Genomic DNA, 22,281 nt, shown 5'->3' with positions numbered 1-22,281 from the left:
GAATTTAAGAAAGAAAAACCAAGAAAATGAGAACGGCTTTATGAAATGTTTTCCAAATTCAACAGCTGAAGATGTTGGATTTAGGATCTCTCAGTGAAACTGGACTCGATGTGGGTTGTGGGGGAGAGCCTGGTGTGCTTCAGAGGTGATTAAACCTCAGCCATTCCAAAAGATAATTACACTTGGCACCTGCTCCAGCCCTTTCCCTGCAGGGTTCCTTCTCCCTCACCTCTGAAGGCAGAGGGGCTCAGAGCCCCCCAGTCTCACCCTGTGCTGTGCTGGGCTGAGCCGTGTCCGGGGCCGTGTCCGGGGGTGTCTCCGTGCCCTGCCCTGCCCTGCCCTGCCCTGGGCTGGGGGGTCCCTGTGCTCTGTCCCCAGCCCTGCCCAGCCCTCGCCTGCCTTTGCCTCCACGCTCCTGTCACAATATTGACTTGCAAACACCGAGCTTTTGGGCCAGTTGCTATGGTTACCCCTCAGAATGGAGACTCCAGTCCCAGGCAATACATTCCCAGCCTTAATGAAATGCACAGCAGCGTGTTCAACTTGTAAACCCGACGTGGATATCGCTAAGCAACATCCATCCGTGATTTGCCATAATTACTGCTGCCAGCTCCGCACCATTGAAATGCTGGAGCACCAGGCTTCCTCCTCCACTGCATCAAATGTTTTTCTGCAGTAGCTTTGCAGTCTCTCAGACCTGTGATGTTTCATAGTCCCTTCACAGTCTCAAAGAAACTAAGTTTCACCTCTTTAAATTATTCACACCTCCAGACCCCATCTCTCCAATCTCCTTCCTGCTCATTCAGCCCCAGAATTTTATCTTAAAGACCTTCAATCCTTTTGCCCTAGTTTCAAAATGTAAATCCAGCTCGTTTCCTCCAAGCTGCTTCTTGTGTATTTGAAAAAATCCAATTCCTCTAACGAGTGTTGGTGTTGAATTAAAATATGTGTGTGGAGCTGTTTACTCCAGGATCTGCTCCAGGAGGAGCCAATGCCTCAAGTCTTTTAGAATCCCAGACTGGTTTGAGTTGGAAGGGACCTTGAGACACATCTTGTTCCAACCCCTGCCATGGGCAGGAACACAGTAGACCAGGTGGACATTTTCTACTTAGGGCTTTTATTTAGTGTCTGTCCTGAACAAGGTGTTTTATCCACCAGTTTGAGAAGGAGAATAAAACCAGACCCTGGTTAAAAGTCCACACTCTAAGCCTTCAGGTCAAATCATTAATTGCAATTGCAGTTCTTGAATTAACTTGCCTTGTGCAGGCAGTTGGAGTGGTTGGGAATATCTCTCCCAGATTCTCTGCTGCTCAGTCTGATTCCTTGTGTCCTGTGAATATTTTCCATGTTCAGCACCAGAGCTGCCACTCCTAGAGAGGAAGAACTGGTTGATTTATCTGCTCTACGTCCGCAGAGACTACGAGGAGTGTAAGGTAAGAGCTGCCTCCAGAAGGTGGGAATTACTTTACTGATGTCATGAAAAAACAGTTTTCTTGACAGTTTCCAAATCTCCCTCTTCCCTGATTTCTCTTGGAATAAGGGGACCAAGACAAAACACAAGTAAAATGACTTCAGTGTCCTTCAGTCCTTGGCTGCCTTCAGGATTTGAGGGTGCAGCTCTCTGGAGCAGCCTGTGAGTTCAGGATGTCACTGGGAGGGGAAAAGTGGAAAGAGCTGCAAACCTCTGTTGTTTCAAGTGATGGATAGGGTTTTCCAAACTGATAATAACACAGTTCCACAGTGCAGGTTTCTCAGTGGTACTACAGAGACACTATGAAAACACTTCAGTTGAAGGGAACATTACTACCAAGTATAAATAAAAAATATCCTGGTTACTCTTGAGCAAAATGTTTTCATTTTACACATGATCTATGGCATCATTCATCTTGGTCTTGGTGAGTAGTTTGGAATTGGTTGTTTGGGATTATAATGGTAAATAGACTAAGGAAATGGCAAATTCTTATTTCACAGTGTGTTTTCCTAATAAAATGGACACAAGAAGATGATGCACCCATGGGTGGGAGGAGGGGACAAGAGTTGCCATTCTGATTCTGGCGTTTGCAGCAAAGATCTGAAAAGATTTTTGGCTTCTAGAACACCACGTTGGTCAGGACTTGCCTCTGTTGGAGAGGTCCTGGGGGTGCTTAGGAAACAGGCAGGCTGGAGGAATTTAATTTAGCTCTTAATTAACAGAGCCAGGGAGTTGTATCATTACAGTAATTTCCTCTCAGATCTTGGTTTGCATAGATAGAAACACAAGTTGGACTAGCCCTCAAAACAGAAAATTATTTCCCTTTTTTTGTTGTCTGACTGAAGTTTCTTGGTGTGATTCTGTGTGTTGATTGTTTCTGTGCTGGGATGTGGAATCACAGAATACAGAAAGGAAAAATATGTGCAGCTCAGGAAACCAGAGAAAATAACAAGGGCAACACTGACATCTCCATGTCTTCATCAGTCATGGAAGCAAGGAAATAGCAGGGGAAAATAGAGAGAAGACAGCTAATAAATACTCCTCTGCTTGGCAGGCCAGCTTTGCTTTGCCTCAGAGCTCACAAAACAGTGTTTTTGCAGTAAAACTGGAAGATTCCAGGACAGTTTGGGCGTTGTTAAAATCCATTAGTTTAGTCTCAGTGAGAAACAAGTGACCTGTTGTGGTAATTAATTTTGGTCTTTCCTGCTCAGTGCTTTGAAATGCTCCCTCTCTATCACAGTTTAAAAATCTCCCATAGTTTTCAATGAACTAAAAAGCCATTAAAAACTGTTTATTTACTGACATCAGCTCCCCAAGGTGAAGGCATTAAAGTGATTTGGACCCTTTCAGTGCCACTTGAGCAAGGTGCCAGACAGACATCCCTGAGAGTCTGCAGCTGCAGCATCCCCTGGGCTGACAGAGACTGGTTGGTCTCCTGCCAGTTGTGTCTAAATTCTGTCATCAGCACTTAAATAAACTTGGGGAGGTGAAATCTGGGATTAGAGATCATATTCCTCAGCTGAGAGCGTTTAGCTGTGGGACTTTTTAGGGTTTATAGAATTAATCAGATTTCTACAAAATATAGCTCTCTATTGCCCTCTCTTGCTCTGAGAATCTGGGCTTATGTAGATGGAACAATCCAGAGTATCTGAATTGAGGAGATGTTGGTTATTTCTGAGTACAATGTTTTATAAACATGCACTTTGTTAGGAGTTACACAGATAAATCAGCAGGTACAGGTGAGGGAAGAGCAGCTCAGGCCTGTTCTTCCTTTTCCTTTCTCTCTTAATGAGTCAATAAGAACTTTCCTTCTTCTCAATAGTAACTTCTTAATTAATACCTTCTCAAGAATAACTTTCTCAATAATAGTTTTCCTCCCATGTGCTGTATTTGAGGTTCAGTTTTCAGGTCCTTCACTTCTGTTCCTCTCAGAGGCAGGGGATGCTGGTACTGAAATGCCAACTGAGCACCAGGTCACTGCTCACCCAGAAATTATTCTTATCCCTTGTATCTCTTCCACTTGTGCACAAAAGAGGAGTCTCAGAGCAGAAATTATACTCTTGATTCCTGTTCAGGGTGTTCACCTTCCCAAAGGTGGGACCAGTTGTGACTGCGGAATATATCCAAGCTGCAGCCACCCACCCCAAACTGGGAACTGCATTGGCTGCAGCCACCAAGAATCTACATTTTCATCAGGTTTTTTTTACTGTTCACTCCTCATTTGTTCTTTTGGCTTTCATTGACTCAGCTGCAGTTGCTCCAGTTCAATTTATTTCTTCACAAAGGGCCTGGAGTAGATACCCTTATCAGCAGAGGATGCTTTCAGAGATGTCTCCTTCCCCAGGTAGTATCTAATTATCTTTGGGAATAGGAATGAACAGAGGAATACTAAAAGAGCCACAGTGTTCCTGGCAGGGAGCTTTGTCCTGTGCACTGTGTGGTTGTCCCAGTCATGGTCCAGTGCCCTTGTTAAAGGTGGAGTTCTGATTTTTGTGACTGGAACCAAATCTCTGGAATCAGCTTTGTTAAAATGATGTGAGTTTACAATTTTGTCCTTCCAGGCTGTCATCAAAGAGCAGCTCCAGGAGTCCCAAGGGCTCTGTGAATATGCTGTCTATGTTCAAGGTATGTCTGAAAATCTTTTTGCTAAAGCAGGTCACACCTGATTTGAGATACAGAGAACAATACAGGGGATAGGTGAGGGAAATATAGAATTGTTATGTCAAAAATACATTTTTTCCCTCTGCTTGCTGCATTTAGTTTTGAAGTTTGGAATTTTCACACAAAATGGGCAGATTAAATGTCCTGTTTTCTCTGTATTTATCATCAGTTCTTCTTTGGGTTATGGGCTCCTGGCCCAGTGTGTTGGCATATGTTTGATTCTGTTACAGATGCATGTTTCCTGTTAATTACCTACCCCAAGTGATCATTGTCTCACCCCTTGCTCTAAGGATGGTATTCCTCTTCCTGCCCTGCCTTCTGCTCCCCAAAAAATGTCTCCCAAAATGTGGCATTCCAATTGCAAGTGTCATGGTCGAGGACAGTGGAGATTTACTGGCAGGGACATACTGCAGCCTGGGGAGGCTGGGGAGGGGAGAAATCCAGACTGCATCTGTACAAGCAACTGCCCAAGGTTTAAAGCTTAAAGCTTTTGTTCTGACCCCCAAATTTCTCCAGGCACACAGAGTCCTGCCCTCAGACACAAAGTGCTGGTGCTGCAGGAGGAGGAAACACCAGAGGAGCATTGATGTGATACATCTGTACTCTCCCTTCTTTCCTTACATTTTTCCTGCTGAGAATGGATTCATTTGCCTGCTGTATGTTGTCTTACAGCTTTGATATTTCGCTTGGAAGGGAAAATTCAAGAATCTCTTGAACTTTTCCAGACATGTTCCATTCTGAACCCTCGAAGCGCTGACAACCTCAAGCAGGTGGCCCGATCCCTGTGAGTGGTGTTTTACTTCTTGTTTCTCTTGGATGTGCCACCCAGGACCTTCCATGCTTTGTTTTTCTCTTAGGCTGCTTAATTCCAGACATGTTTCCTCCTTATCAACCCTTGGCTTGGCTTCCAGAAGCGTGGGTTGCTCTTTAAGCAGAATCTCTGTTATCTGCCTGGCTGCTGTGGGTTTTTTTTTTCCTTTGGGCTTCAGGCAGAAAGGTGATACTGATTTCAAGGTCCTAAGCTAACAGGTGCGGACCTGAGCTGGGCAGACTTGACCTTCAGACCCTTTTCTGTGGCTGAGTGTTGTGTTAGGGCACCTGTCTCTTTTCTTGGAGACAAAAGCAGGCTGCAGAGCCTGGGCATTCATTCCTTACATCCCCAGGATGGATGGCCTTGGTCCTGAGAGGGAGCAGTGCTGAGATTGTAAACTTCTCCTGCAGATCTCTGGAGATGCAGCAAATAGGATAATTTCTCACTGGCAAAGGTGATAGTGGCTGCACAGCAGGGTCTGAAAACAGGAAAGGCATAAGAATTGCAATCCTTTTGCAGGTTTCTCCTGGGGAAGCATAAGGCAGCCATTGAAGTGTACAATGAAGCAGCAAAACTCGATGAGAAGGACTGGGTGAGTGTTCAGGGAGTTGCAGACCCCTGTGATAGCTGCGGACTTGTCCCAAGCCAAGGTGAGCTCTCACTGCCTGGGGTCTGAGCCTGGTTTGCATCACAGGAGCCAAATCCCACACCTTGGGGCAAATCTCTAGTTTGGGGCACAGAGGATGGAGCAACGTGTTGAAACTTTGCCAAGGATCAGTTTTAACATAACCACATCTGTACTTTAAGGGAAGTATGGGGAGAGTTTGGAAACCTCGGTTATTAAAACTTGCTTGAGTAATTGGGAAAGCTTTTGTAATGCAAAACATCTTTGAAAATACGGGAGCAGTGTTTGAATTAGCTCTTCTATATAAAAAGACAAAAAGAGAGAAAGAACATTGCAAAGAGAAAGGTGTGACAGTGGGTGAGGGAGAGGCCATGCCTTGCAGCTTCTGCAGGTGCCTGTTTTGACTGCAGAAGTGTTTCTAAAGTAGGCTTGCAGTGTGTGAGCTCATTCCTTTGTTTCTCAGTACATCTAAAATTCAGGATACAAGGATAGCTTTGGTGTTATTCAAATTACCCTGTGCCAGACAACTCAGAAACCTTTTGTATCACGAGTCCTTTTTCCACCTGCATTTCCAGTGCTTGGCATGCCTGTAACCCTATTTACAACCCAGCAGGCAGATGCCAGTGGGTATTTTGATTAGTTATTCCCCATTCCTGGCTCAGCACTGGAAGCAGAATCAGGCTGTGCATTTTCTTCTACAATTCTACAATCTGCAGCAGCCTGGAGTCACTGATTCAGTTCTGCACAGCTGGAGAGGCTGCGTGGAGGAAAACAGGTTGATGGGGAAGTAAGAGACTTTCCTGTGAAAGGTCAAGGCTGTCTAAGCTGATGAATCAGTGAAATGCTCACCAGAATAAAATAAGGAATTGGGAGGATCTTGCTTTTCAGGGATGTGGTGGGGTGGGGAAGGTGCCTTGTGTGTTAAACTCTGGATGAGGAATTAAGGGCACAGATGCTCCCTACAGTGTCACCAGAGCATTCAGGATCCCTAAGGAATCTTCCTACCCTGTGCAGAGTTGTTTAGGATGCCAGAGGTATATTCAGTGCTCAAGTTGTGTTTTGGAAAATCAGACAGATCTTCCAGTTTTGTCCAGCTGGGTTGGACACTGTGAATATCTTACTGATGTACAGCCAGACTGAGTCACCCATGAGGGCAGCAAGTTTTAGAGAGTGACACCACGATGAAGAAACCAGTCTGTGCTCCTTGTTCTCTGAGGAGAATATGTCTGATCTCTCAGAAGAGATTTGTCATTTCTGTGGGTTTTGTCTCAGTGGACTGTAATGTTTTGTGTACACCCCCACTTTGGTAGGTGCCTGAAGTAACTGGAATTTATAGGTTTACTTGCTCTACAAAGCAAGAAGGGTGTGGGCAGTCACAGGGCTCTCCTGCTCTGGGTCAGTGTTGTCAGATTTTATTTCATACCTTGTGCTGATTTGGTTCTTTGTTTGTTTGGGTCTTTTTTCATGCAGGAGATCAGCCACAACCTGGGTGTGTGCTACATGTACCTGAAACACTTCAACAAGGTAATGTCAGTTGGAAGCAAGGAAGCATCCCAGAAATTTCACTGGCTTTGGTAACTTGAAATGGATCATTTACAGTAAGAGGTATCAAGAAAGTTTTTTGCTTCAGTGTTTTGCTTCTGGAAGCAGAGGTTTGTGAGCAGTCTCTGTTTCCATTTGTGTGTTGAATTACTTTGAGTCAGCTGCAAGTCAGTGGGGTTGTATAAACAGGGATCAGCCTGGGGCAGGGCCAGAGGCTTTCTCTGAAATCTAAGATTTTTCAGAGAACATTTCTGGTTTTAAAGGGAATGTTTGAGAAGCCTCAAACTAGACAGAAAATGGGCTGTGCTCCAATAAGAGCTGCTTCTCTGTCTGAGCCCTTTAAAGCCAGACCCAGGAACACTGCTGGCTTTGTAGGAGAAGCAATCCAGATCCATCCTCTGGAATGAAGCGAGAGAAGGGTGATGGTAAAACCCCAAAACCATTTCCCCAGCTCAAACTGCTGCTCCTCATGCAAAGAGTTCCTGAAGGAAACCTCAGCTCCTTGGGTCTGGCAGGATTCAGAGGGAAAGAGTTACAAGGTTGTTTGCTGGAGGTGCAGCAGGTAGTTTTTTCCTCCATGGGAAAGGTTTGTTCCTGTGTCTGAAGCTCCTTTTGAGCTAAACCTGGAGTTAGTAAAGGAGTTTTGGAGGTTGAAATGCAGTTTTATTCCCAGGTCTGAACATGTCATTCCCAGTTCCTCACTTAACCATGCCCTGAGTGCTGGTGTTGAGCACTGAGCTGTCTCTGATCCAGCTACTCTAAGGGGAAAACCAGAATTTAAACCCTTTTTGTTCCCAGTTTGGCCCAGCTCCTCCCTGCTGCTCTTGCTGGTGGGGTGTTGTGGCCCTTCAGCAAACCCCAGCTGTGCTCCGTGTTCAAGGCATCCCTGTGAAAAAACAGCCTTGGGGTGTGGGTTCACACTTGGGATTAGTTGTCTGCACTAACACCTTCCAAACTGGGGCCTGCTCACACCTCCACTGAGATTTTCACTTCCTCTCTGCTGGAATAAGCATTTTAAGGAGGAATAAGCTGCAAAGTATCAGTTCACCCAACAAATCCAGAGCATCCCTCAAGCCAAACAAACTCAAATCCAGGGGCAGGCCTGTGCTCATCTCCTCCTTGGGAGGCCATTGCCTCTTGCTTGGCTTGAAGGTGTTTCCTTTTACTGCCTCTAATAACAGGTGGCTGCTGGTACAGAGCTTGTTCCAGGGATTAGCTGGGCTGGGGTTTGTGTTCTCCAGGTGCAGGGGGTGTTTGTTGGCTGTCCTCTTTCCCTGGCTGTTGGGAATTACTCATGTTGCTTTGCTGAGGGCTCTGTAATATTTTTTTTTTTTTTAATGTATTTTTTTTTTATTCTCTGTGGTTGTGTTTTTAGGCACAAGACCAGCTCAACAATGCCCTGGAGCTCAACAGACACGATCTGACCTACATGATGCTGGGCAAAATTCATCTCTTGGAGGGGGAGGTGGACAAAGCCATTGAAGTATATAAGAAAGCTGTAGAGTAAGAAATATCCCTTTTTTCCATCTGCCCATTCCCATCCTATGCCAGGAGAAAATTGATTGGTGTCCCAGATCTGAATTGAGGCCATGATTAAAAAGCTAATGGTAATTATGGGGCCTCTGAGCAAAGCTGGCACTTCCAAGCACTTCAGCTGTCTCTGTTCCTGCTGACAGTGTGGCAGGGAAGCAGGGAGCTGTTGGAAGGGCTGCCAGAAAAAAAGTGGAATAACAAATGCATGGAGATGCCTGGGAGCAAAGTGATCCAAAACTGACTTCATCCATCCCGAAGGTTTATCTCCCAAAACAATGTAACCCTGACTGTACATCCAAAATCCCTGCCTGGATGTCACTTGCTGCTTTCCCTCAGAGCAGTTTGTGGCTGAGGGAGATGTGCTGGTGCACAGGGAGTTTCTCCCACCCCATCACTGCTCCTTAGTGCCCACCTCTCTTTGTTCTAGGCCATTCCCAAGCATTGCCAGTGCTTTCAAATGTAGCTTTGCCATAGAGGCCAAGACTAGAGAGAAAATCAGGAGTGTGTTGGGAGCCACAGGAGTATGGATGTTTCCTTACATATCTGTCCTCGCTGCTGCCCGATGGTGGGTGGGGTTGGGCAGACATTTGGACTAATCTAGAATGTTTATTACATAAATAATCCTTGCTAAGCATCTTACCAGGTTTATATTCTTATCCTGGTGCTCCCCTGCCCTCCTTTCTTCTTCATTCCTGTTTATTCCTGGGTTTTTTTCTCATCTCCCCATTACAGTTTTCTTGCTGTTTCCAGCTCCAGGATAGTCTGTTATTCCATGTTTATATTCCACCAGGCACAGGTGATTTTGCTCTGGGTGAAGTTTACAGGTGCCAGTGTGAGTGTGCAGATCAGATTTTTTTAAGTCTTGGTAGGGAATTAAAAACTGACTCCGGTTGAGGTGAGTGAGACCACAAATTGTGTCTCTCTCTGCTTTGTCCTTTTTTGTTGTGGTTTCCTTCCTATTTATTTCTAATCTTTTTATGAGGTGAACTAAAATTCTGATGAGGAGTGTGTAGGATCCATCAGGAATGCTGAGGATTGTCTGTCCTACATGGCCCAAGAGGCTTAGGATGGATGGATTTACAGGGTAGTTTATGAGAGATGATGGAAAATCCCATTTTGTATTTCCAGGTCACTGATTCAGACTCACTTTGAAGCTTAACAAAACCACATTATCTTATTATGTGTTCAGATCTGTTTCACAGAGCCTTGTGCCTTCCCACCCATACCAAAGAAGATATTTGGGAAGCTGAGGTGTGATGTTATTCAGAGGAAGTCTCCATGATGGCAGTTGTTCTAATATTTGTTTTTAATAACAATAGTTCAATTTCCGGGATTGATACAACATTAATGTAGTATCAGAATTTCATGTTCTATTTTTACCCTGTTCTAGAAGGGCTGAAAAGCAAACCCAGCCCTTTGGCTTTGTGTTCCAGGTTTTCCCCAGAAAACACAGACCTCCTCACAGCCCTGGGCCTACTGTACCTGCAGGTACTAAATGCTGTTACTGTTATAAAAACTTAATTATTTTCAATATAACCATGTTGGATTTTTTATAGAGTTAATTTCCATCCACCTTCCCATTGCTTGCACATGCTTTTCTACAGACTGAATTTAACAGGACAGAACTTGCTTTTCTGTATTTCCTCATTGTTGCTAAAAGCAAGCTGATTCCCTGGACCAGAGCCAGAGCAGGAATTCTGTTTGGCAACCGCCCTAACTCTGTTATAAATCCTCCAAGTATAACAAAACATGACTAGTCATTACCTTGTTTCTGCAGCAGAAGTCTTGCAAGTTATCCTGAAAAAGCAGCCATGAAATTGTGAGTGTTAATGCACCATAAAGGAAAATCAGAATCAATTTAAATAACAAAGGTGTGCTTATCCTTGTGTCTGTGAAATGGATGGGAAGGGCTGGATTATTCCAGAAGCTGGCTTCCCAAAGAGTGAACAAGCAAAAAAGAATAGGCAGTAGTGCATGAAAGGAGGAAGAGCCCCCAGAGCTGCTCTGAGGCTGGGGCCCCTCTGCTCTGGAGCCAGGGTGGGAGAGCTGGGGGTGCTCACCTGGAGGAGAAAAGGCTCCAGGGAGAGCTCAGAGCCCCTGGCAGGGCCTGAAGGGGCTCCAGGAGAGCTGGAGAGGGACTGGGGACAAGGGATGGAGGGACAGGACACAGGGAGTGGTTTTCCACTGCCAGAGGTCAGAGTTAGATGGGATTTGGGGAAGGAATTGTTCCCTGAGAGGGTGGGGAGGCCCTGGCACAGGGTGCCCAGAGCAGCTGTGGCTGCTCCTGGATCCCTGGCAGTGCCCAAGGCCAGGCTGGATGGGACTTGGAGCACCCTGGGACAGTGGAAGGTGTCAGTGGAAGGACTGGAATGAGATGAGCTTTAGGTGAATTCACTTGAAACCACAGAATCACAGGATGGCTTGGAAAGGATCTTAGAGCTTATCTGGTTCCAATCTATAGGATTTAAGTGATTCCAAGCTCTCACATGCTCATATATGGCCACAGTTGTGCCCACTAACACCTGCAGTCCTTGAGAAGACAAGGGAAGGGAAGTCACTTGCACAAGAAAACCCTGGGGAGTGAGGAATTTGTGGTGAGGGAATTGGGGATGTGCAGAGGAGCAGTTTGTAGCCTGTTTTCTGGGACAGAGAAAGGAGCAGAGACCTGTGAACCCAGAGCTCATTTGTGGTTGGGTCAGAACAGTGATTCCAGCCAAATCAAATTCTTATAATCTGTTCTGTGAATTATCAATCAGGAACATGTGTGTGTAATGGGAGCACTGTGAAACTCACTTTTCTGCCTGTATAACTGAAGCAAAAATTCTGTTGCCCACAAACATTCTTAATTCTCCTTCTTAACTCCCCTTATTCCTGAATTTCTGATGCTTATGTACTTCTTTTCCCAGACTGGGGATTACCAGAAGGCTTTTGAACACCTTGGAAACGTGCTGACCTACGACCCAGGCAACTACAAGGTATGGTGAGGAGTGGAAATGAGCCAGCTGAACCATGAGGGGACACCTCCTAAAGCTGATTCCACTGTCAGAGCTCTGCCGTCTGCAGCTGGGGCCTGGAGAGGCTGGAAAGGATCCTGCCCAGAGAGCTTTTTGTGAGACACATTTTTGGGATGTTTCCCTGGGTAGGGAGCTGGATGTGTGTGGAGGTAGGGAAAGGGAAGGAGGCAGAATATGGGATGTTAAGTTGATCCCTTTGGTTTTTAATCTAAAGTTGCACCAAAGCCAGATGGAATTTACTTTGGAAGGAAGATTTTCTGGATTTTAAAAACCCCAGAAGAACTGTGCCAGGTCCCTTGTGCTCCAAGTGATACTGCATTTTATTATTCTCCCATCTGCTGATACCCTGTGCTTCCAGCTGCTGTATTTCCTTGGCTCTGGCCTGGAAAGCTGAGCTTGGTGTCTGGGTTTCATTCTTCATTGTGGAACTGCTTCCCTTTTTAGGGCTGTTACTTAATTTCTCTCCTTTTTTTCCCTGTTAGCAATGCAGAGCATTGAAATGTGTGGTTGACAAACATGAGCTGTTGTGAAAACACCTTTACACTTATGAATTTTGCTTGTCACTGTGAAATCTTAAAAAGGACTTAACTAGTGTGGTTTAAATATAGTGTGTTGTACTCACTTCCTTTTTTTTTTTTTTTTTTCCCATGCATATTCCAATTAATTTGCAGTATCAGCCAGTCAGTGTGAACTAGGAGAGCTTTGCTTCATGTCTTGCTTGAGTACATTTTACTCCCTGTTTAATTTGCACCAGAACTATTTCTGTCTGTGCTTGGTTGTAAAAAGAATCTATTAGTGCACGGATCTTTTCAGAGCCTCAGACTCTAAGAAGTACTTCTGTCACCCCAAAAAATACCCTAAACATTTGCAATGTCATGTTGCAATACTTGTGGAATCACAGACTCACAGAATGATTTGATGTGAAAGGGACCTTAAAGCCCATCCTGTTCCACCCCCTGCCATGTGCAGGGACACTTTCCACATCCCAGGGTGCTCCAAGCCCCATCAGCATGGCCTGGGACACTTCAGGAATGGAGTAGCCACAGCCCAGCCCTTCTCTGGGCAAACTCATTTCTGAGACAGTTATGATGAAAATAGTGCAGGAAGAAGCAGACTGAGGTTTGTTCTTCACCCTGTGTTCTGCTCTGTGGTGGGAGATTCCAGAATCCCCATCTGCTCCCACTGTTGGTCTTGGCAGTCCTTAGGAGTGAAATGGCCGTTCCTGAGATGGTTTTAGTTTAATCATTTTGTCCGCTGGTGTCCTTGCTGTGTCTGAGCAGGCAGGGCTGTGAGTGTGTCCCTGCTGTCCTGTCCCCAGGCCACCCTGGCTGCTGGCAGCATGATGCAGGCCCACGGGGATTTCGATGTCGCCCTCTCCAAGTACAAGGTGGTGGCCAGCAGTGTTCCTGAGAGCCCCCCTCTCTGGAACAACATTGGCATGTGCTTCTTTGGGAAGAAGAAATATGTGGCAGTAAGTATCCAGTTTCCATTTTTTCTCCCATCTGCATCCAATTTCATGCAAGCACAAGATTCCTGTAATTTTGAGGCTGTTTTAGCACATTTATCCCTTTTTTTTTTTTCCAAGGCTATCAGCTGCCTGAAGAGGGCAAACTACCTGGCTCCCTTTGACTGGAAGATCCTGTACAACCTGGGCTTGGTGCACCTCACCATGCAGCAATATGCCTCAGCCTTCCACTTCCTCAGTGCTGCCATCAACTTCCAGCCCAAGATGGCAGAGCTCTACATGCTCCTGGCAGGTATGGGCTGCTCCCTGCAGCTCCCTGTGCTTCCCTCCTGGGAATGCCACAGCACAGACAGGAGGTGTGGCATGAAGTAAAGAAACACAGCATAAAGGCTTTACCGGGGAGATGTTGTCCAGTCTCTTCTCCCTGAGGAAACAGAAGGGGAAAACTGCAGGCAGAGCCAGATTAAACATTGGAGAAGACTTGACACATGTGAGACTGGGCTTGGGTTGCCTGAGGAGTGGGTATGGGTTTCCAGCACTGGATGTTTTTGAGATGCAATGAGATAAACATGTCAGAAGTGACATTGTAGGGTTAGATGGGATATTGGGAAGAAATCCTTCCCTGTCAGGTGGGGAGGCCCTGGCACAGGGTGCCCAGAGAAGCTGTGGCTACCCCTGGATCCCTGGAAGTGTCAGGTTGGACAGGACTTGAAACAGTCTGGGCTAGTGGAAGGTGGCACTGTCCATAGCAGGGTTGAGACTGGATGAGCTTTAAGGTCCCTTTCAACCCAGTCCATTCCCTTCAGTAGGGTTAATCCTGGCAGCAGCCCAGACAATACTGCTGACACCTATTTTATGACATTCAGAATTGTCCTAAAAATCAGGTGCTGGTGAAATGTCTCCTCCTGTGTGTGTGCTTTGCTTTTTTGCTGTGGTGCAGTTGCTCTGACCAACCTTGAAGACATCGAGAATGCCAAATGTTCCTATGAACAAGCTGTGGCCTTGGACAAGTAAGTCTTTGTCAGAGCTGTCACTTGTTGGGTTTTGCTTTGCCTCCCTGCACCTCATTTCCTTTGCCTCTCACTATACCTCGACCCTAAATGGTTTGTAGTAGGGAAATCCTTTTATTCTTGTAGCTGTGCAAGTGACAGTGTTAATTTTTATTTTTTTTTAATTCAAGTCAGCTCTGAAAAATGAGAGAAGATTTTATTTCAGAGCAGCCCAGAGCTGTTTTTTATTTTGCTGTTTGGTTAGTGAGTCAGTGGTGATGACTTTGGATGGCAGCCCTCCTTTTGGCGAGTATTTATATATGGTGGAGCAGATTGAATAAGAGAAAACATATTTTTTAACCCAAAGTTTGAGCACAGTGCAGAGCAGTGAGATGCCTGGGGTAGAGCCTGTTCTGAATTGGGCAGAGGGAAGATTTTAGCTGGGAGAATGTGCAAGAAGTTTGTATAAAGCAAGTAAAAGGACAGCACCTTCATTAAGAGCATCTATGTTTGCAGTCTAGGTCTTAAAATCAGAGCACTTGGCTTCAGAAATGTTAAGCTGAACCTCAGAGTATGTCATCGTTTCAGGCACAAAATCAAAATTACCTCATTAATAGTTTTGTTTCTCTCCCCAGTTTACTGTGAATATTTGCACACTTAGACCTGGCAGCACTCCTGAGCCCAGAGTGACAGAGCAGTACCAAAAACACTTCCATCTGCAGGGGCCACACAAGGTGGTGATAGATGAGATACCAGGGATAAATTCTTCCCTGTGAGGGTGGGGAGGCCCTGGCACAGGGTGCCCAGAGCAGCTGTGTCTGTCCCATCCCTGGAAGTGTCCAAGGCTGGGTTGGACAGGGCTTGGAGCAGCCTGGGGTAGTGGGAGGTATCCCTGACCATGGTACAGGGTGGCACTGGATGGGCTTTAAGGTCTTTTCACACCCAAACCATTCCATGATTCTATTCCTAATCAGCTTTTAGGGCAGGACAGGATCTTAAAGGCAGCTCGGACTCCTTAGTCTGGGGCTTGTGTGCTTTGCTCAAAGAGAAGGAGCAGTAAAGGGGCTCTACAGCTTTGCCCAAATATTTGGCACTTGGGCAATGCTCCAGGTCTGTGGTCTGACCAGGAAAATAAACCCTCATCAAAGCAAAAATGAATTCCAACTGCCAGGGCCTGCTGGGGGCGGGGTGGGGTGGGGTGGGGGGGGGGGCGGGAACATCCAGACTGTGAGGCTGGTTCAGTTGACACACTGTGGATTTTAGCCAGTTATGGTGTGCCTGAATCTGTGTCCTCACAAGTTTCCTTTGCTGGTGTGTTCAGACCTGTTTGGGATGAAGTTTAGTTGGTTTCCATCACCAGGAATGCTTTTATAGAGGGCTGGGTGCCATGCTGGGGGGCTGGAATGGAAATACCTTGGAAAACTCTTTAGAAAAAGGTGTTAACTCCTGGTTCTGGCTTGTAGCTGTCCTTTCTGTGGGTGTTCAGCTATTGACTTTTCTCTGACTGTCATATTGCTTCTCAGCTCTTGAAGGCTGTGAAATAGCTCCATCAGGTTCAATTAATTTTAAAACTGGCTGTTCCCAGGACTGTCTGATCTCCTCAGTGTTTTGGCAAATACAAGGGAGGAGGGTTTATTTTGTGGTGGGCTCAGCATTCCAGTTCCCTAGTTAAAGGAGAAGCCATGGTTATAAATGCAGTGAGATTTCTTCTGAGAGTTGCCTTCCTTGTACTGGGATGGAGAGTCACCAGGACTGGAGAGTCAGGGCCTACAGGTTATGCTTCATTTATTGCCCAGTGCCAGGGATCCTTCCCTTCTGCATTGCTCCAGAGGATGTTCCCTCTGCCTTGGCCATGGATGGTTCCAGTTATCCCAGGCAGGCTCCAGGAGAGGGCACCAGTCCCTCACTCACATTTCTTGTCAAGCCACGGAGCACTGGAGCATCCCTGCCTGGGCTGTGTGCAGGGATGCTCCTGTGGGGTCCTCACAGGGAGCTGTGGGCAGGCACAGCTCCTCCAGCCACTTTGGCTCTCCTGGCCAGGCCAGATGGAGAGGGTTAATGTATCCCAGAGAAGGAGATGGATACTTTGGAAAATGAGAGTGTGTGGAGCAGTTCTGCCTCGTGAAATCTTCACTCAGGAAGGGAGGCAGGACTGTGCAGGTTCACCTGTACCACTTCTGTGTGGTTTTGCTGGGAGAAGGAGAGAGAAGAGGTGAGGAAATGAAATGTAAACAGCACATTCTGTGGTGTGTCAGGTTATAAAATAACCTGACAAGAGCAAGGCTCTATTGTGCTGCCTGTCTCATGATGAGCTGCTCTCCTCCTCTCTCTCTCTCCAGACTGGGAATACTGTGAGAGTTTGAGGTAAATCAGAGAAAGATCATCTGTCTCAGTGTGACAAAAGCCCCCATCACTGGCAGGGCTGGGAGACCAGAAGAGTCCCAGGATGGCCCCCAGATGTAGAGAACTGGGTGTTACAAGAGGGAGGCAGTCAGGGAGGGATTGATGTTGTCACCAGCACTGGGGGCCTTTGCAGAGCCCAGCACTGGGTCTGCCATCAGGCAAGAGGGTCTGAGCCATGTTCCCCAAGGACTTTGGCTGCAGCCCCTCTGTTGGTGCCAGACAGTGAGATGTGTCCAGCTTTGCTGCTCAGGCACATCCTAGCACTGTTACAGCCAGGGTAACTTGTCACAAGGAGTGTGATGCATCCCACGTGTCTGCTGCAGGTGCAACCCCCTCATCAACCTGAACTACGCTGTCCTGCTCTACAACCAGGGCGACAAGGAGGGGGCCCTGAGGCAGTACCAGGAGATGGAGAGGAAGGTCACCATCGCCAGGGAGAGCAGCACGCCTGACTTCGACCCCGAGGTTTGTGCCTGAGCTCAGGAGCCGCCCCAGGGCTGGCAGCAGATGAGGAGGGGGTTTGACTTTGAGCCCAGTTATTAGGAAGAACTTCTGCTTGTGAGATTTTTCCGAGCGGAGCAGGCGCCTGCTGAGAGCTGTTCGCTTCCTTTCTGCTCTTTGAAGCCCAGTTCTTCAATCAATACACAGCAAGACAAGATTCCCTCTTAATTAAGGGACTGAATTAGCAGAGATGTTTCCCCCAAGCACCAAGCTGTAGCCAGCTCTCCACAGATCTTTTCTTGTAGGTTTTTTTTTTTTGATGGTGTTGTTGACTTTATTATCTAAAGTGTTCCTGCTTACAGTGCTCTTCTCTTTTTGCTTCTTGAGAAGATGGTGGAGATGGCCCAGAAGATGGGAGCTGCCCTGCAGGTCGGGGAGAGCCTGGTCTGGACCAAGCCTTCTAAAGAGTCCAAATCCAAGCAGAAAGCTGCTGTGTCAGGGAAATCCAGCTCTCAGCAGCCTTTGGGCTCCAACCAGGCCCTGGGTCAAGCCATGTCCTCTGCTGCAGGATTTGGGAAAACCATGCAGCTCCCCCCAGGTACATCTCCTCTGCTGTTCTTTCAAGTAGAGATGTGGGAGGGAAGAGGAGAAATCTTTCTTCCCTTTGGGAGAGTTACACCATGTGTTTGGGAAGGAATTGACTTCCTCACACAGCAGTGAGGGCAGTATTTGGTGATGACTTTCCCAGATTTCTGAGCTCAGGAAGATGCTCTGTGTAGTGTATTTCACTCTCCTGCTTTTGTGGGGATGTGGAAGGCTGGGATTCCCTTCCGGTCTGGGCCACAACAGGCAAGATTCCATTAGCATGGAATTGTGATCTTGCTCTGGAAAGGAGGCAGTTTCAGCAGCCAGACCTCTTGCCTTTCTTTGGAAGAGCCCAGGAGGTGCCATGCACAGACAGGCTGCTGCAGAGAAGGGAAAGGATGGACAATTTTCCAAAGCACTTTCCTAATTTCTCTGACAACAATAACTGCGCCTGGATTACTCTGAAGCTGCCCATCCTTGCAGGTGTTGCTGGATTTAGTGGGACTGAGGGTCCTCAGGAGGTGGTGTGAGCCTTTGGAAGCTCAGCCCATCACTCTGTGTGCTGGGGCTGGGTAGGAGCATCTCCCAAGCCATTCCAAGCCTGACCTCCTCTCACCCCTCAGCTTCCAAGGAGAAATGCACTGGAGATGTTGCTCATTGTGGTGATTTTCTGTCACTCTCAGTCTTGTTGCCTGTGGACTAAACCAGGAGAGTGGTTGTGTAATCCAGGCCTCTTTCTTTGGCATCCCTAAGGACCTGTTCCATTTCTCACACATGAAATAAACTTTCTATGCAGGGAAGACTTAGCCAGGAAATAGGAAAAATAAAACACACCAAGGGTTTAGGGCATGCCTGAAGGACTTTATTATCCAGATCACAGAAGGGAGCTGGTTCATAACATCAGCTGGCACCTTAAATGTAAGTGTAGGCACAACTTGTGTCCTGTTGTAATTTAATTCTGTAAGTAGCTATTTCAGCTGCCTGGAAACTCTCCCCACATTTGGTAAAGCTGTGAAGTGAAAACAAGGCTTTGGCTGGGGCTCCAGCGGAACTGGAAGTGGCACTTCCCTGTCAGGTGGGCAGGCCCTGGCACAGGGTGCCCAGAGCAGCTGTGGCTGCCCCTGGACCTCTGGAAGTGCCCAAGACCAGGTTGGATGGGGCTTGGAGCATCCTGGGACAGTGGAAGGTGTCCCTGTCCATAGGACGGGGTGGAATGGGATGAGCTTTAAGGTCCTTTTCAACCCAAACTGTTCTGAGATTTGTGATTCTAGAAAATGTTTTCCCTTCCAGAGCATGAATTAGTTCCTACATTTGTACTGAATTCTGACAGCTGAGAGACTGTATCTGAGCTTCCTTTGAGCAGGACATCAGGCACTGTAAGGTCTGGATAACTCACTGTCAATAAACTTAGGCAGAAGGAATCTGAGGGTAATTAAAAGTTGTGATTGTTTTGCACCTCTGCTGCTGGGAAGGACATAAAGAACAGACAACACAACATAACCACAGAGTAACTTTACCTGTGTTCTTTCCTCAGGTGCTGCAACACCAGCTCTACCAAAAAAGCCTCCCTCCCTGCCTCTGGAACCAGAACAGAAGCAGGACTCGGAAACCAGCCCTGAGGAGAACTCAGCTCCCACAGGGGACAAGGAGCAGAGGAAGGAGAAGCACCAGAGCCAGGAGGCAGCAGAGTAGGGCTCTGGGCAGCACAGGTGGTGCAGGAGCCTCTCCAGGGCTGCCTGGCATTTGGGAAAGTCCCATGGTGGCTTCTCCCCACTGTCAGTTAGTCTGGATGCAGTTGTTTCCTATCAGTGATTTTAGTTTGTGGGGCTCTGCCTTGTTCCAAGGAGTCACTGCAGTGACCAGAGGTTTCTGTGTAGCTACTCTTAGTGCAGTCACAACTCACTGCAGAACTGGAGGGCCCAGCTCTCCACAGGCTGGGTGTGAGTCCTCCAGAAGGACATTTAGCAAAGCCAGCAGTAGTGATTTAGGATCCTGGACTGTGAGGAGGATCAAACCCTTCCAGTGGCTGAACTGGTGAGCAGCTGATGTTGCATAAAGAGCCAGTAAAAGTGAAGCTTCAGGGCTCTGTGTTTGCTGGTGAAGCTCCCCAGCTGTTTGACAATGTATTTCCTGCTTTTAGTTCTGCACTGTTGGACTGTATCCCTCTGTAATTACCAGTCCAGGAGAGGAAGGTTAGTAATGGAAACATCTCAGAGGCAGCATGAGCTGGGCTCTGGGTACATCCCAGCCTTCAGCTGTGCTTTGTGGTTTGTTGCTCTTATGCAGAAAGACATTAATGCATTTTTAGAGCCCAGGCAGGAGCTGAAGTGCTCTCCTGCTCCCTGGAGAACACTGAAAGAGTAGGACCCCTCACGTTCCCCTGGATTCTGATAGCTCAAACTGACTGCTTATCTTAAATGTGGCTTTTTCCCCCATCAGCTGTCCTTTCTGCTTTTGGGTTTTGTGTCGGGCAGCCCCAGGGCAGCACTCCTGTAAGGAGTTAAACAGATTTTTTTTGTAGAGCACTGGCAAATTGAAACAAACCAGACAAGAAAGAGTGTCAGGCAGGTACAGTGCAGAGATTTTTATTCACATTTCACTTCTTACACTGGAAGTCCCTGCAGCCTACAGAGTTCCTGGGAAGAAGAGGTGAGGATTGCAGAGGAGGGGTGGCCAGGGGCTTGGAATTCTTCCCTTCAGCCCCAAAACTTTAATTCAAGGTAGCTTTTTGTCCTAGGATGCTTTGATGGGATAAATGTCACAAAGGGAGCACATACTGCACTTGGAGGTACTGTGAAGGGATTTATTTTAAAAATATATTTTGTGAAAGGCTTATGCAACAGTGAACCAATTCTTCTAGGAAATGAAGCAGTAGCACCTTCTTACTTCCTGGGAGCTCCACATCTAAGGGAGTGTTTTTAAATATGTACTTCCAGTTGGATAATAAATAGAGCTGCAATTCCTGTCCTGTCCCCTTTCCTCCCCTGGGCATGGCATTTGCATGCAGTAAATTCCTGGGATCTTTCTGGAGAGCATTTTTGTGCTAATGGTAATGAGGCTGGACTGCTCTTTCAGCTGGAATTAAGCAAGGGACTCTTCAGCAGGACTGCACTGAGGCATTTAGGGATTTTGGAAATCACACCTTATGTTCCAAAACCTGTTTCTGGCATCAGCCATAATTCTAATCCCCTCTTTTCCCCCCTTAACGGAAAAGAATCATGAGCTTAATTTCGAGGGAAGCAGAAACCATCTGCTTTAGGACTTTTCTTCCCCTTTTTAGGGAAAGGTCTGTGATGAACAGGATAAAAGAGAGCTCACAAGGTACTTTGCATCTTGGCTTCTGCACAGGAAACAAACTAAAAGGCTTTCAAACATCAATGCCTGGGTGGCAAGACCTTGTTCCAGCCAAGAGTAATGATCTGTCTATCCAGAAACATGTGTTCAACCCAAAAACTGTGGTGTTGAGGTCCCTGAGACAACTGGATGCTGATTTATGGTACAGGCAGTATTAGTGGGTACATGCTGTGCTCCTCTCCTTGTTTGCTTAGTTGTGACTGAGCAAGGTGGATGTGGGGGCCTTAAAGCTGTTCAGAATTTAGATTCTCCAGTTGGGGAGTGGGTTTCAGTTGGCAAAGCCTCTTCTGCAGAGACAGACAAGCCTCAGTGCTGAATGGGGGATAACTTTAGTAAAATAATAAGCTCCACACATAAATGCATTCAAAAAGAGCCCATGTTATAACAAGTACTCCATCTGCCAAGACTTTTCTAGAAGAGAAAACCCAGTTCTGCTACAAGGAAAGCTTTACCACTCCCTAAAACCACACTGCTCACTGCTGTAAAAAATCAGTTTTTAATGGAAGACACAGGTGAGATCTGAATCCAGTTTCACCCAGTCTGCACCATGGGGCAGCTTTCCTGAGAAATTCACTGCGGAGGTCTTCAGGGTATTTTTTTTCCATTGTCTTCCCTTGCATTTTAATGGTATAATTCCTGCCATCATTTGTGTTCCTGGGCTGCTGTGAGCTCTGCTGAGCAAAGGCTGATCCCAGGTTGTATGGAACAGAGCTCCTGGCACAGGAGGGAATGGCTCTGTGCTGTTTCCAACCTCCACCTTTCCTTTGATGAGACAACATCCTCCCATCAGTGTCTGGATCTCCCTGAGAATTCTGCCTGGATCCAGCTGAGATACCAAACAAGAAACTGCTCCAGAGTGAGAGGAGAACTTCATCTGACATCTCCAGCAGGCAGAACCAGCATTCTTGGCTCTCTGATCCAAGTTTTACTGCAAAGGTTACTGACACCCAGTATTTTCCTCTGGTTTTCTCTGTTCTTCCCAACACTCCAAGGTTCCTTAGCCCAGGAATTACAAAAATAAAATAGCAAGGCAGCAATTGTATGACAAGTCTGTGCCAGCGCTGCTCTGGAACAGATTGCGGAGACAATGCTGGCACAGAGACACTTTAGCTGTTCACTCACTCACAACCCTCAGCTTTTCACCTAAGCTGCAAGCTCCAAAAGAACTCCCAAACCAACATTTTAGGATAACTGGAAATGGAGTTCTGTTGTACCATTTCACAGAATTGTCCCCTTATTCAACTCTTTGCTCTGGACATGGCTGGAAAGGTCACCCTGTGGCACACAAATCATGATAATTCAGTGTATCATGACAGAATAAATAGTAAAAAAAGAAGCCAAGCACAACTGCTGACAGTTTTCCATTGGGTTTTGGAATGGATTTAGT

At 46.7% G+C, this 22,281-nt stretch overlaps 1 protein-coding gene across 1 annotated transcript in view; it reads left to right on the top strand.

Moving 5' to 3' along the window:
* BBS4 (Bardet-Biedl syndrome 4) overlaps nt 1-19,248 on the top strand; it is a 33,509-nt gene extending 14,261 nt beyond the window's left edge. The window contains exons 3-16 of the mRNA XM_083870787.1: nt 1,354-1,433; nt 4,033-4,096; nt 4,805-4,916; nt 5,463-5,535; nt 7,039-7,092; nt 8,486-8,613; nt 10,077-10,131; nt 11,550-11,618; nt 12,976-13,128; nt 13,243-13,414; nt 14,063-14,132; nt 16,838-16,979; nt 17,346-17,553; nt 19,075-19,248. Coding sequence (XP_083726913.1) covers nt 1,354-1,433; nt 4,033-4,096; nt 4,805-4,916; nt 5,463-5,535; nt 7,039-7,092; nt 8,486-8,613; nt 10,077-10,131; nt 11,550-11,618; nt 12,976-13,128; nt 13,243-13,414; nt 14,063-14,132; nt 16,838-16,979; nt 17,346-17,553; nt 19,075-19,232 — 1,538 coding nt within the window. The 3' untranslated portion in view covers nt 19,233-19,248. The remainder of the gene's footprint in view (nt 1-1,353; nt 1,434-4,032; nt 4,097-4,804; nt 4,917-5,462; nt 5,536-7,038; nt 7,093-8,485; nt 8,614-10,076; nt 10,132-11,549; nt 11,619-12,975; nt 13,129-13,242; nt 13,415-14,062; nt 14,133-16,837; nt 16,980-17,345; nt 17,554-19,074) is intronic.
* The last annotated feature ends 3,033 nt before the right edge of the window (nt 19,249-22,281 follow it).

This window comes from Zosterops lateralis (assembly GCF_965231275.1).
Source record: "Zosterops lateralis genome assembly, chromosome: 13".
NCBI classification, from domain to species: domain Eukaryota; kingdom Metazoa; phylum Chordata; class Aves; order Passeriformes; family Zosteropidae; genus Zosterops; species Zosterops lateralis.
Note: the sequence above shows the minus strand (reverse complement) of the source record. Positions and strands in the feature narration are given on the sequence as shown.